Here is a 15,183-nt window from a genome sequence, read left to right as displayed (position 1 = left end):
TGACTAGCGACTGTATAGCACGGGAAGTGAACCAGAGGAGCTTACCAGTCACAGCGGTGTAATTTGTTCTCAACAAAATAGATGCAAAAATATCTATAGCATATTGTAAAGTGTCTGTCGGGGGGGGGGGGTAATCTAAAATCCAGACAAATCCAGACGTGCATATAGAATCATCAACTTCCCAAATTTTACTCGAGGTCCCTTCATGTCCCACCGTTAATAGCGCTCTTTCTTGTAGTTTCCTTCGACAACTCTCAAACCCACATTTGACGACATTTGAAGTTGCATTTTGATATTCTACCTTGCATTTTTTTGACAGAAATCACAGTCATGTTCCTCTTCACTCTTCCCCTATTTGTTATTTAGGCACCCCTAAGTTACCTCACCGTAGTCCACCTCTTCTAATCTGCTGACTCAGAGTCACTCTACGTCCGAATGCGTCATACGTACATCAAATGATTTCACAAAGTTGTTCTGTTTGGTCTAGCGTGTTGTTCTAGATTGTCCGCCTGAATATGAACCAGAAACGCGCGTGATGTGATGTGATTTTAGTTGTATCACGCGTGCAGATAACATGAACACACAGTGCCATAAGAGTAATTAATCAGGCGCAATCATGATTTGTGTAATTGAGGGTCGTTATGTCGTTATGTGAATTTTCCAAACAGTATAAAAGAAGACTGTTCATGATTAAACAGTTTACTGTGGACGATACTGTCTTCTCCTGAATGACAGTTTATTTTCAAATATTGAAAAAACAAAACAAAGAAAAAACAAAAAAAAACAAACCAAACCAAACAAACAAACAAACACATGACACAACATGTTAATGAATGCAGTCATGACGCATGAAAATATATGACGTGTACACACACCTGCTTACGATGTTAAACTCTCACAGATGTCATTATGTATTTTCTTTCTCGCATGAAATCGTATGTAAGGGAGAATATAAATACCTAACAAAGTGACGTGTGAATGAACGATTGTCTAACATCAGATTTGAAACTTTTCAAAATAATCTTTCTCCTCAAAGTTAAGGTTAAACTGAGGAAATCAATATGAACAACTATGGCACTATTGCCATGTAGGTTTTTGGCATAGCATTCTCACATTTTTCAGAAAGGATCTCCATAATCTGTAACGTCATGTCAAGTCACGTGACACGTTGTAGCAAATAGCGGTAAAGAATGAGCATGTGGCGTGTTATGACACTTAATATTTGCACCAGACGAGTGGGTCACGTCAAGGCTTGTCACTGACGAAGGTAATTTCAGTGAAAAAATATCTCCGACCTTTGAGTTTTGATTCATGACGATGCTAAGATTAAAACTCATCGCTTTATTGGGCCTAACCTTGGCTGTCCCTTTTGGCGGAACGGTTGAAAATGTTCCCGTCGAGAAAGCTGAAGATCACGAAAGGGTTGGTGCTGACGACTTCCGTATAGAGGCAGGTGTAGAAGATTTTGATGAAGAAGTTGATACCGAGCCGGGTTCTGATCAAGATAGCGAAGAAGATGAAACGCAAAGTAGTAAGGCTTTTGATTTTCCTCTGAATGATATCAACGTATAGCGTGTGTCTTGATTAACAGTATTCGGTTTAACAGCAAATTGACGGTATTTTTTAACCATTTCGTACATAACGTTTTGATTTCTGTCTCGGTATTAAGTCATGGTATTAGAGAATTTGAAAATGTGAAAATGTAGAGAATGATGTTCAAAGACGATGTTCAAACTAGTCAAGAAATACAGATCAGTAATTTGCTGTAATTGAAATACATTTCATCTTTTACAATATTCAACACGTCTACATGTATCAATAAAAGTACATTTACTTAAGCGAACAGATACCTAACATTTTCTGCAAAGTAACTGGTGCCAACGGAATGGTGCAATCGTCGAAAAATAGACGCACAATGAAACATTTTCCTGAAATAAACGTTAAACCTTTCTTTTTCACGACCAAGAATTAAATTTTAGGGATCAAGTTGCAAAACTTGGGATTAAAGAAAGATAATTATCTGAAAAAGATGAAGTTTGATATTCAAAATGGCCGCTTCATTAAAATTTCGGTTCTTTTTACAAAGCAGATGGGTAAATTTTCGTTTACTCCATATGCTTAACATGAATACTAACATCAGTAGATCAGGAAAGTATTGAAAGAATTTAGGAATCCGAAAATTTGTCTTGAAGGCCCATTTTATCGTAATGAATGTCATACCTCTGATGGAGAAGCTTTGTCATGGTAATAACTTTCATCGATGTTGTTTCACATCCATGGCACATGCATGTTTCCTGTCCATCTGTGTCCTTAATAAACGTGAAAGCAACAGACTAATTATGGCAACCAAATAACTCCGATTTCGGGTGTAGTTTAAAACTGTTGTATTAGACATTTCCCCGAAGTATCGAAATCAACAGTGCTTAAATGTAAGGATGCATAGACAACAATAGTCTAGATTTTTACCTATTTTGTTATTTTTAATGCAGATATCATATTCAGATGCGACCAAAACGTTGGAGGGAGTTGTTACTTTTATTATAAAGAACGCCACTATAGATGGAATGAAGCTAGAGAACAGTGTCAAAACTTCAATGCTACCCTGGCAGCAATTGACGACTACCAAGAGGATCAATTTTTGATAGGTACTTGCCGATGTAAATCCTCTTTGATAGTGTGGTTGTCCGTCTGTCTGTCAGTATCTGTTTGTGTGTCTGTGTCTATCTGTCAGTGTGTGTTGTATGTGCGAGTGTTTGTGTGTGTGAGTGTTTGTCCTTTCATAATAAGTAGCCAGAACATAGCGGATGATTTGCGTATGACTTTTTACATGTACTCGTACCTCGGTACACGTTCCTATGTCCCTTGCCTCATGCAAAATAAAGTTTATCTGCACTTGACAAACATCTTACTTCAGGATGTGTAAATGGTACAATCCATTTTTGTCACAGTGAAATTGATACGTGTGGCACGTACATTCCATTGTCTCCCAATACTTGATCTCAGTTAAAAGCTTGTTTACGAGAGCAAACCCTTATTTGATCAAAAGTTTCTGCTTCGAAACAGACATTATTGATCTCGAAGGTGGACAGGTGTGGATTGGACTGAATGACAATCGTATTGAAGGCTATTGGGAATGGGATGGAAATGCTACGGTGAGTTCTCATACACTATGTCATTAACTCATTGACCTAGTAATGTTACAACTTTTGAATATTTACAAAATTATACTCTTCCCTGTAAAGCTGTACAGTAATATGGAGATGAACTTGTATGGGTGGTGTCGATTACCCATAGTTAATGAAAACAAAGATAATTAAATAACATTGAAATCATTGCCCCCCCAAGGCTTATGATTGCGCTAGAAAAATGACATATTACCACAGAAAGGATTGTGTACACCAAGAATCAACATCGAATGTGTCAAACTACTGCACTTGTCAATGCAACGGTAATTTACTACAACAAAGAACTAAATAGCTTGAAACCTTCATCTTTCCTGATAGAGTCGGTACAGGAACTGGGATGACAATGAACCAAATGGTGGTACTGAGGAGAACTGTGTGGAAATGCGAGATCACCGCAATGGCAAATGGAATGATGAATCCTGCGATAAAGAACGAGGATACATCTGTGAACAAAAGGGGTAATGTTTTACAAGCTTCCATATGTGGCACTCTGTTTACCCGTTTACAACAATGGAAGCATTATGACGCGCTTGTATCGGACAATAATTATTTCCATCACGCTAAAACCTCTGTGACTATCGGGATCATAAAAACGCACAGTAGTCGATAACTTCATGTATGTCAACTGATGACAATTTAGCCACACTAATTTTACTAACTACTTTTTATAGTCACAAAAGAGAAACCAAACAAATCTGGATGTATTCTTGCTTGACGGGACAAGTTAAAGTCCCTCTTTTGACCATATTTCGCTTGAAGAATACATAAAATACTTGCATAACGTCACTCAGTGTACAAAATGATGTCGACGCATTACCGCCACTGAATGCAAAATGATCATGTAACTTGTGACCCACGGATACAAATTATCTACACCCATTCCAACTTGGCTTCCTATGACAGATAAACATTGCCAAAACAAAAATGAAAGCTGTTATACTTATCTATCTGAATTATGCCACCAATCAATTTGTCATTTTGACGAGCTTTTGATTGATGGTCCAAACTTTACTTAACAATGTATATTCAGTCATGTATGGTAGCAGATGTACAGTCCGGACCTCGATTTTAACGGCTGGGAATCTAAAGTGTTTTAATCTTGTCTGGCTGCACGAAGTTGGCCAGAAAGCTCAGCTCGTTTTGAGTTGTAAAGCAACTTGAATAACATTTAATGTGAAACAAAAGTCAAGGATGAAGCTGAAAAAGAAATACTTTATCCCTTTAATTGCTGTATACAAGTGAATACCGCACGGATTTTTAATTTTTCTTTGATTCCATAAATTGTGAATATGTCAACATTAATTTAATGTCTATATTTCCACTTCCAGGTCACCGATGAAAACACAGAATCGTAGAAATTAGGCGATCAACGAAAATAGTACCAGAGAACGTAGAGGAACCGTAATGAATAAAAAGACAGTCTATGTATGATGATATCATTCATATCACAGTGATAAATATACCTAAAAATTCATCGCAATACTTGTGTGTCATTTTTAATTTTTGGCAGTTATCGATTGCGTTAAAGAACATTTTGAGTGAATGCCGAGAGATTTAAATACACGCCATATCTTCTGGTTTGCATGGGAACATATGTTTGCAGCTGATAGGAACATTACGAGAACTTTACAAAAACCGAATTCGTATATTCGCAATACAAGCACAATATATACCAAGACCAAATTTCATTTTTCTGCATTGAGTGAACACAAGGAAGGAGGCCATTTTGAATTTCAAATATTGGTAAATGATAGTTAGCATGTTGAACATATGTTAGTATTTTTATGTTTAGCTACCCAACTTAAGAAACCCCCTCCAAGTGACTGTATGGCCATATCAGACTTGTCTAATATGTTTTACATATTTATTTGGGTAATCTTTGATGGTGGTTATTTAAGTTTGATATCGAATGCTCGCTAGGCATTGTCCAGGCCGTCACACTAAGATAACTTAACTCGGTATCTTATCAATTCTATAATTTTACCGTTTCTGAAACTTTGTATTCAGAAAATGACAGTTTGTGGAATACTCCGACGAGTGTGTAGCTTATGTTCTTCTACTGCCGGTTTAGTATTATAAGCGTGACGGCAACCCTACAATTGGATTTACGTTTGTAAATAATGGCAATATACATGCTAATCACTTTTCTAACTATGCGATGACAAACAAGCCTATCCTATTGTTAAGATCATCAGTTGTACGCTTTCGTCCTTCGGTTCATTCTCCTTGTCTTGGTTTCTATCCATCGATGAGCCGTGATCTTTACATCTGTTAGCTATCACTCCTCTGAGCAAAATAGGAAACAGAACCAGGCAAGCCCCAGCGATGGCACTACCCAAAGCAATTCCCACCACGGCGCCGACATGAAGACTCAGGTAATCGGCATTTTCCTGCTGGATGGTAACAGCGCCCGCAGTGATATTCGGAGACGATGCCACATCGACCACTGTCGTGATCACGGCGTCGGTTGGTTCGGCCGGACAGTCAATCGGTCCGATACCAGATTCACCAAAAGAAAGACACACTATGTTGTTGGTTTCGTCGGCATCAGGTACATTTCCAACTGCAATAATGACAAATTACGGGCTATAGTAACGTCAGTGCAAGTTTTGGTAATGTTACTTTGGAGATGATAAAGATCAACTCTGTCCGACCAATGGTTTACATTATTGTAATCATTCCTCCATGTGGATAAAAGTATAATTAAAAAATAATCCGCTAAATTCCGAGCTCCATTGGCGGTAATGTTTACTTATTTCCTAGTATCTTTGTTCTATTTGAAAAACACAATTGTTGTTTTAATCCGAAAATCATGTCAAAATTATCAGTGATCTATGTATAAAGTCTGAAGTGGTGGCCAGAAGCTGTCACTTTTGATGATTTGTGTCACTTTTTTTTTTGAACATGAATTGCAAGTTCTTGTTCTGCTCCCGTAAAATACACTGATGCTACTGTTAAAGTTTGAATTCTGGTCCGGACCAATCCATTTACAAACAATAACAATACAGGCTGAACCGACTACGTTGACGAGCTCATCACTACGCATCTCGTTATCCTTTGGGAAGTAGAATGAGAAAATTAAAGATAACATGGCAAACAAAACAGAGGTAAACTAATCAAAAGTTGCAACTTCTGGCCCTGTAAGTCTTGACTTTAATTAATTCATCTACACCAACGTTGCCTATTGCAAACAGTACCCTGTGTCTTCATGACAAACATTTTGTATTAATTACAGCCATTACATAGAGAATAATATCAAAATTAGTTGGTTTTCTGGAAAACTGATGAACTTTATCGAATTCTACAGCTACAGTTTTTTAACAGGTAATACCCGCCTCAGAAATAGATGTTTGAACTCTCATATTTACGTAGTATTATTCCAACTTGCTGCCTGTGTAGACTACAGTCCTGCACGTTGCAGAACAAATGAAGTTTGCACTATCTTATCTTTTGTGAACATCGACAACTTATTCTCTTCAATCATAGTTCACACAGAGTACGGCAGCTGTTTTGAATTTCTAATACCGGTCTAGTTTTTGATAATTTGCATCTCTTGTACCAAGATGTGCAAATTGAACTTTGATTTGACAATAGTTTGAAATTTACTGTGTAAAGTTTCAGTGAAAGTTTGACATCATATGCACCCTTTTGTTACTCTACTCAGCTATACCCACCGTTCTGGAATACCACACAGAAGTGTGTGTATGACTGACAATTTTTTTCAGGAATCTGGATGCTAACTTGGTGTCCAGAGTACGTTGTCAAGTCCCATTCATCAATGCCTGCGTCGAGATTCCCTAGCATTAGTGTGCCATCAAGGTCGAATTGAATGGTGGCAGACTCGCTGTCGGAGTTCCCAATAAACGCTGAGAATCCTATGTTAGATGCCCCACCAGGTACTTTGGTACCACCCATGTTCTTGAGATCGATGTCAAATGTGATGTTGACTGGACAGTTGGTGATGAATTTTGCATATGTTGGGATCAACACCAAATTAGACGTCTCCACCTCTGAAAGACACAATTAACCCAAGCTTGAATAAATTATTCGTTTATAATGTTTTCTATCATTATGTTTAAATGGATTCCTTTTGAATGTTCCCTTAATGTCAACCAGTATAATTCACCTGAAATTAACCACGATAATTTTTCGCAAACGTTCATATTTTTACATCTTTACGGCCACCAGAAGACTATACTTCCCTTTTCTCATGCTCGGTATATAACGATAAATTTAATCTAATAATACAACAGGATTTTGTGTGTCGGTGAATATATACAAGTCATTTTCTTAACTAGAATTTTTTCTTTCCAACTTTTCTTTCTGCAAAACCCTACACACTAAGTCGAACACGCAGAAACATATTGTATTACATCAATGATAAAAATCGAAAGTAATTTAGTATTTTAGGTTAGTTTGTATAAAGTAGACTGCTGACTCCGTGGTTCTCCAGGGGATAAAGACAATCAATGTCATCTTCCTCGAAAAGATCTTTGCAATCATAGAGAAATCGTAAGCGCATTCATGCACACTAACCTGATCGACAATCGGTCAAACCGGCATTTCCAAATCCTTGTATGAACTTTACACAATTAAAGTCATTCGTGGATTTGTTGTCAACATAGGTTGCTCCAAGGTCCTTCTCTATAACCATGCATAGATGACTGTGGGTAAGACACTTATCGCCAGGGTACGTTACACTGTAACCAAAAGTCAGATAATAATGTTCGTCGCCAGCAACAGAGTATATTTGCAATGAATCACTACGTCTATCTGTGCTGTCTTGGAGAAAGTATCCTATAACCTCAATGGGATCGTCCATATTTCCGTGGACATCAAGACCAGAAATGTACATCTTCACATCGTAATTCCTTGTCGGTGGCGTCACAGCTGTTAGGTCGTCTGGCCCATCGTTCCTCACGTACATCGCAGATGTATAGACCGCCTTTGGGATATCTCTTTCGAACACCAGGTTTGCGGATACTGGATCTGGATTTGTTATCGTGAAACTTTCAATTTTTAAATCTGAAAGGAACAAAAACTGAAGTTCGTAGGTAATTCTGTCTTTGACAGAATCGACGAGATACTAATCCTTTCCTCATAATTGTGAAATCATACTGCGAAGAAACGCAGAGGCATAACATTCATTTCTAGTGTATGAAATGTCTTTGAAAAAGTTTGTAACATATAGAAGTACATTCGAGACGATAATAGGTTTAATGGCATGTACAGAGAACTCACTTTCCGGGCTTAAATATGTCAGTCCACGACCAGCTAAATAAGAAAGAATGTGACAAATGCTACATGGTCCAAAAATGTAGTTAAATGTATTTGCAGGTGCGAAACTCAGAACAAACGCCCCTTTTAAAGGCCACCAAACACGACAGGAGAACTAACAACCATGATTTCGAAGTTTTTTTCTATTCCCCAGCCAAAGCAATAAGCAGCAAACAAAACACATGATAATCGGAATTGATGCTTGCCTGAATATGCCCGTGATTAAGAATTTGATCTAAAGGTGAAGATAGACGCTTACCAGGGCATCTAGGTGCTGAGGCGGAGATTTACCGTCGTTGCACATTTGGAAGGTCTGAATTTCAGTCCACAACAACGACAAGCCGCGACTTTGATAGAAATCAAAACTTTTATATTTAGGTAGAGAAATGTATTAAAGGTACGTTTTTAAACCAATTCAAGTCGCAGCTGCTTTTGACTGATTTAATATACAAGATAAAAATAATGGGTATTTCAGCGATAATAAAAAATAACATATGAGCTTCTGCCGATACTTACCACAATTCTGTGCCGAATATTGTGAAAGCAAACGAAGAACTAGCAATATACTTTGGATTGATTTTAACCGGCTCGGAGCCATCTGAAAGATCAACAAAAGGTCGTATTCTTACAACTTGAGAAGTACAGCATACTTTGATGTCTTTCTATCTGCCTTTCTGTCTTCTTGTCTTCGAATCCATGTTATAAGGCTTTGCGACAACACTTGTATCCGATTTGGGCGACGAGAAACATGAAAATTACTATTTGTTTCTTGTGCGTGTCATAATTTTAACACAAAAGCTCTTGCATTAAGGAAACTGCCTGGTTGATTCAAATTGTCGACTCAAAAAAGTAATTATCAAATTTGTTGTAAGGCACTCAAATACCATAAAATTCTCATGGCAATCTGTTATTTAACCCGTTGTATTTTAGCGATTTCCTCAAATGTTTGGGGTACCTGAGCGACTCCGTTGGTGACTGATATATATGCACGGAAACATCTTGACAATTACCATCACATATCTGGCATTGCCTAAGAGTCAGAAACCACATTTGGATTACAATCGACAGGTTTTATCTTCTTCAGTTTCACTATTACTATACAGCATCAACACTCGAAGAAGTATCCACAGCTATATTACTGCTCTCATTTTAAAAAGGTATCACGTTGTCGGGAGGTCAACTAAATCTTTAGTATTTGATTAAATTCTTAATTTGCCCTATCATGAAGTTCCATCCTTTCCTTAAGATATTTAATAATGAGTTTCTTATAACGTACAACATCGGGCTTTGCTCACGAGCTTCTTAGAATGCGATTGGCAGTACCTGAGAATTTACTTATATAACAAAAGCAAGACGTTCAAAGGACAATTGCAATTTTAGAGATGCCTTTCACGCCTTGTCATCTATTGATCACACAAAATCTCCCACCTTAAACCAAAGTTTGCTGCCAAGCAATCATATGGAACTTTCCTTCAGCATGCCTCTGTTGAAACTCAGAACGAGCATGCTTATGACTATTTCCTTCCCGAAACACAATCAGTCTCCTTCAGATTGTCCGGTTGTTCTGATGATAATGCTATATCAAACAGACTTGACTTCTTTTGTGTTTCCCACCGCAGAAGACCTACGGAATGATGGTATTGGGAGGCATCATGGCCCGATGGCTAGAGCAGTGGAAGCACGATCACAGGATGGTGAGTTCGGGCCCCGGCATAGCTATGGTGCAGTGTCCTTGAGTAAGGCACTTTATTCCTCATTGCTTCTCCAAACCCAGGAGTGATGTACTTGGTAGGACATTGGTTGTAAAATATGCCTTTAGCTCTGCTGCGCTTATTGGCTGCACATTTGAGCTGTTGTTTGCTCCCCAGAGAGTTGAGTGGTATCATATTATCTCCAGTGACCAGGGGTAATAATAATTGTAAAGCGCCTTGATCACATGTACTTGTGGATTTGCCGATATGTGCGCTATATAAGAACCCATGACGGTTCGTTGTTAAATTTAATTTCAAGGCCTAATCTGACTGGACTGCAAGTGCTGTGTCAAAATGTTGAACCTGTCCATCGTTCGGAGGAAATCAAACTGTGGTGTAAGTTGTGGATGTCAAAGGTTACATACCCCTGGGAAACCTTTTGTTTAAAGTGTCTGCCTAGTAATCGCCTTGACATTCAAGTTGCCTGCCAAAACAATTCAAAACATTGTCAAACAAAACCCCAGGGACAGTACAAGCCTATTCATTCGACTCAACGTAAGCTTCCATTAATTTTTGAGAAATAAACTCAACGATTAATCTCATATTTCCAGCAATTTATTCAGGAAACGGACTCAATACATCAATAGAAATTCTATCCATCGGAGAACCATTAAAAAAAAGAAATACGCCAGCAAGGGTGCACACATAAGCACACACATCAACAGAAATGCTAAACTAGTAATACCTTAACCATATTTTTCTCAGTGTACGACCAATTCCCGTATTTGCACAAACCGCAGAATCATAAAAATGCTGTATGATGAAAGCTACAGATATCCGTGGAGGTGAGAATAAACCTTCATGATAAGCCATAGGAAACGTAACATGCCACTAAACTATTTTATCATTTGTTGACGCCCATAACCTGTACGAAATACCAGTGTGAACATGCAACGGCCGATACATTGACCATTATAATTTCAACGTAGAACCAAACATGACGACACCTTGACACCTCAGACAACTATGGTTTATCTACTCGCCACACTTTTCAGAGCATAGCTTCCAATGTTCTCGTGGCTAACCTGCACGCTTATCTATCGATCATTCATGGGGTCTATTGACTAAACTTTCTTTATTGAGCAAGCGTATTTCATTGGAATATCCCGAATTAGCACTCCCTTTGGACACGGTCCTTTGTTGAATCAAAAGCCCTATTATCACCAAATGTCTCACCTTTGGTTGCTGACAGTCGACTGTCCTTATTGTCTGACAGAGTGCTGTCTTCAACCCCTTCACTTTCCGTATTCTAAGGGTGAACCATTTGATTTCTGGGGGGGGATGGAGGAAATGGGTGGGGCATCCATCATCAAATCATTTTTTCTGTATGCAGTGGCAAAGCAAATTTTTTTTTCTCGCTTGCCAATTTTTAATACAATATGCTATACATACACGTTATTTGTTCACAACCGGATGTTTTAATAACTTGTTGTGTTCATGGTTCTGCTATTAAATTTTATGTACAACAAATAACTAGTAAAAAACCAGACTTACAAACTTGACCAGCTGTACTCAAGCTGTGTAGCAGACGTGGAAAAACTCAACAAGAATCTGCGTCATACCAAGAAAGTATGGTTTACTACCACTCTCTACAAGCCAAGGTCAAGGCAGTTGTGCAAATGTCAAATGAGAAAATGGCCACCATATCAGCTGTGCATGAGAAATACAAAGAACTGTACGGAGCTAGCCAGCAGGCAGCAGCCAATAACAGGAGAGCTGCTAACGAAAAAGAAAGAAGAAGAAAAGAGCTGCGATATCAGCATCATTCAATACCAATCCACATGTCAAGGCAAAGTGCCGAAGAGAGATGGCAAAGGACATCCACTCAACTGACATTGTCACATTATTCAACAGACAAGAAAGGGGAGACAAAGGTAGTCATATCAGCATATTATTTGAGTGATGACTTTGTTTATGTTGGAGTAATATAAAAATGCATATAAAAATCACCAATATTAATGCTTTTGTCCCTTTCCAAAGTGAGAAACCTTTTAATCAAACACAAAACTACTGCAGACAATTTTAATAAAAATAACAATTTTCCTTTCTTTCAATTTTCCTTTCTTACAGGTGCTCAGCAGGTACCTGCATGTACCGAACCAAAAAGATATGGGATCTGCCTACTGTCATCCATGAAGCCACTGCCATAGTCTCCAGTAGAGTAATAGTAGCCTGGTTAAACCAGACGGCTGATCTGTTCCATCCACTGAACAGATCAGCCGTCTGGTTAAACCAGGCTGATAGTGACTAGGATAGAAGTGTAGTGATCATGCAGTTGTGAAAGTCAGTACTATAGCTGTGTTTTATATAAAATCAGTACTGTCAACTTCTCAGGAAAGAAGTCATGTTTTACAAAAGTTGTGTTTGTATTTCATTATTTGTTGTTGTATTTTCATTGCAAGGAAAGACATATATTTTGAGAATAATATATTGCTTTTAAAAGTAGTTCATTGAATCGTGTCGTTTGTTTTAAATTTTCAGTAGATACAGATCACAGCAAGTCCAACGGTTCCCCTTTTAATACTGACTGTGTCAATGCTTTATTGCAACATATTTAAAACACTGTCATCACAATGAAACTTTGAACATTGTGTAGTATTGAAGTTTATTTATATGCCACATTTTTTACATCAGGATTCACTCTAAAATATTGAAAATATTAGTGCCGCCGTAGGCGGCCGCCCTCCAGCGTTTTTTTTTTTAAATCAGTCCCAAACTTTGGTGATTTAGCACATGGCGTCAAATTTTTTTTTCTCTCCTGTCTGTTGGAACAATTTTTTTTCTCAAGCAATGTTGGATCAATTTTTTTTTTTCTGTCCTTCACCTGCCGACAATTTTTTTTCCCCAGATCCTCCATCCCCCCAGAAATCAAATGGTTCTCCCCTAAGCGTCGACCTTATTGAAAGACAAATATCACCATATCGTCCCCACATTGTTTTCATTGACGTCACGAACTAAATGCAACGTATCCGTGTTCACAAGTTTACGATGTATAACTCAGCATGCCCTTATTTACATGTTACTTATGTGACACCGGACATGTTTTCTTGTTTTTAAGGTAATATAGTTAGCGCCTCGAAAATGACAGATGTAAAGCTTTGCTCATACTTCCCTCAAGTAAATTTTCAACCTTTCTCTTTCATGGACGGTCACCGTGAAAAGTGTGGTACAAGAGAAACAAATTACCTAACATTTACAGACATTTCAAATTCAAAATGGCCGCCATCCATGTGTTTTCTCTATTGGGAAAATACAAATCCCGATTTTCACAAACCTAAGCAGAAGAAACTTTATTTACTCCATAAGTTTCAAAATAAACCCCAACAAGTGGTAGGCCAAAAGAAAATTGTAAAAGTTTGAGATTTTGAATGTCTGTCCCCGAGGCGCATCCTACCTTCACGTCTATGTTGAATGCACGGTGTAATGCCAGATGAGTCAGAAGTATTACATTCCCTCCGCGTGACACGTTTATGATCGACAGTTTTTGACGTCTTCGAGGGTCTAGCGCATTTCAACTGTTAAAACTGCAATATTTAAATGACTGAACTATCCCCATTTGTGAAATAACTCCCTGTTTGTATCGATATATCGATTCTGTTTGAGACGTCAGAAATATTTTTTGGAGGAAGATTCATGTATCAATCAATCTTTGTCGAAAGCTTAATACATCTAACTACTCGGACGCTTAAGGTAGTGTACACCTCGAAAGTGAAACATCCAAAATTTTGCATAAACTGTCCCATTCTCTCACCAAATGAATAAAAAAATCGGGGATCACCGTGCAGAGTTTGCTACTAGATAAACAAATTACCGATATTTGAAATTCAAAATTGCTGCCATCCCTTTTTAAACTTTAGTGGGAGAAATACAATTTTCGATTTTCGAAACACTAAGACGACTAAAAGTTTTCTCACTCCAAAGTAGATCAGAAAAGAATGGTAAAAATTTGAGAGTCCGAATATCTATACCCGACGTGCATTCTACCTCAAGTATGTCTGTTTCTTTCTGAAAGGTCTGATTGATGAGCCTAGCAAACAAAAGGAAATCACACGATTTCACAAAATTCAGTAAACGAACACATGGAACAAAGCCTGAAAGTGCGAGTCACAATTTGCAATGTACTAGTTTAACGGACCGGAACAAGCTTGCTCCTTCATGTAATATTTGTCTACACAATACAAGCTCGCCATTTACATTAAAATGAGAACCGAAAAAAACCAAAACACCGTGCCGCAAGTCCTCAATTCATTTGAAAATGTCAGACGTGCGTTGCATCGCATTGTCAAGCATATGTCTCATTCTCAACGAGCAATACAGCGTCTTTTGAGACGACATACAATCTGGTAGAAGTACACTATCCATATCTGGAGAAGTGGCCGTTTTTATCGGTGTTACTGAATTCAAAGTTTACTATCAATGTTTCTCCTTACAGCGACCACAATTAGATATCTGTCGGATTAGTATCTGCAGCAGATTTCATCATATTTGGTGCAGTTATATCGGAGTTATATGACTAATTACAAACCTTCATAAAATATGCAAATGAGCTATTCATTAACTTTACACTGCCAAATGCTTCTCTGTACAATTAGATATTTATTAAAACAATATCTGTACCCGATTTCACTGACTTGGGTGCCGTAATTTCCGAGTTATATACCTAATTACAAAGTTCATTAAATGTACAAATGAACCCTTAATTAATTTCACACTACTGAATGCTTTACACTACAGTTTTATATCAGTCTGATCAGTATCCGCAGCAGATTTCATCACATTTGGTGAAGTTATATCGGAGTTATATGACTAATTACAAACCTTCATAAATATGCAAATGAGCTATTTATTAACTTTACACTGCCTAATGCTTCTAATTATAATTAGATATATCAGATCAATATTTGTTGCAAGTATCATCAAGTTTGGTGCGGGAGTTGAGGGGTATTATATTATGCCCAGTGACCAAGGTT

General features: G+C 37.8%; 2 protein-coding genes across 2 annotated transcripts in view; one reads left to right on the top strand and one right to left on the bottom strand.

Moving 5' to 3' along the window:
* The first annotated feature begins 1,192 nt into the window (after window positions 1–1,192).
* On the top strand, window positions 1,193–4,665 carry LOC139118814 (lithostathine-like). Its single transcript, XM_070682292.1, has 5 exons — window positions 1,193–1,531; window positions 2,490–2,645; window positions 3,064–3,152; window positions 3,504–3,643; window positions 4,514–4,665. Exons 1-5 carry the CDS (start codon window positions 1,312–1,314, stop codon window positions 4,545–4,547), a joined length of 639 nt encoding a protein of 212 aa, XP_070538393.1. The 5' UTR covers window positions 1,193–1,311; the 3' UTR covers window positions 4,548–4,665.
* LOC139118813 (uncharacterized) overlaps window positions 3,169–15,183 on the bottom strand; it is a 29,887-nt gene continuing 17,872 nt past the window's right edge. The window contains exons 2-5 of the mRNA XM_070682290.1: window positions 8,979–9,060; window positions 7,722–8,210; window positions 6,860–7,195; window positions 3,169–5,748 (exon numbers count right to left, since the gene is read on the bottom strand). Of these exons, the coding sequence (XP_070538391.1) occupies window positions 5,357–5,748; window positions 6,860–7,195; window positions 7,722–8,210; window positions 8,979–9,060 (1,299 nt within the window). The 3' untranslated portion in view covers window positions 3,169–5,356. The remainder of the gene's footprint in view (window positions 5,749–6,859; window positions 7,196–7,721; window positions 8,211–8,978; window positions 9,061–15,183) is intronic.

This window comes from Ptychodera flava, chromosome 19, assembly GCF_041260155.1.
Source record: "Ptychodera flava strain L36383 chromosome 19, AS_Pfla_20210202, whole genome shotgun sequence".
NCBI lineage: Eukaryota > Metazoa > Hemichordata > Enteropneusta > Ptychoderidae > Ptychodera > Ptychodera flava.
Note: the sequence above shows the minus strand (reverse complement) of the source record. Positions and strands in the feature narration are given on the sequence as shown.

Bases quoted from the DNA above. Each gene is read 5' to 3' on its own strand.
- LOC139118814 (XM_070682292.1), top strand. From the start codon at position 1,312: ATGACGATGCTAAGATTAAAACTCATCGCTTTATTGGGCCTAACCTTG. The intron at 3,153-3,503 runs GTGAGTTCTCAT...CTTTCCTGATAG, and splicing joins AATGGGATGGAAATGCTACG to AGTCGGTACAGGAACTGGGA. The intron at 3,644-4,513 runs GTAATGTTTTAC...TTCCACTTCCAG, and splicing joins TACATCTGTGAACAAAAGGG to GTCACCGATGAAAACACAGA.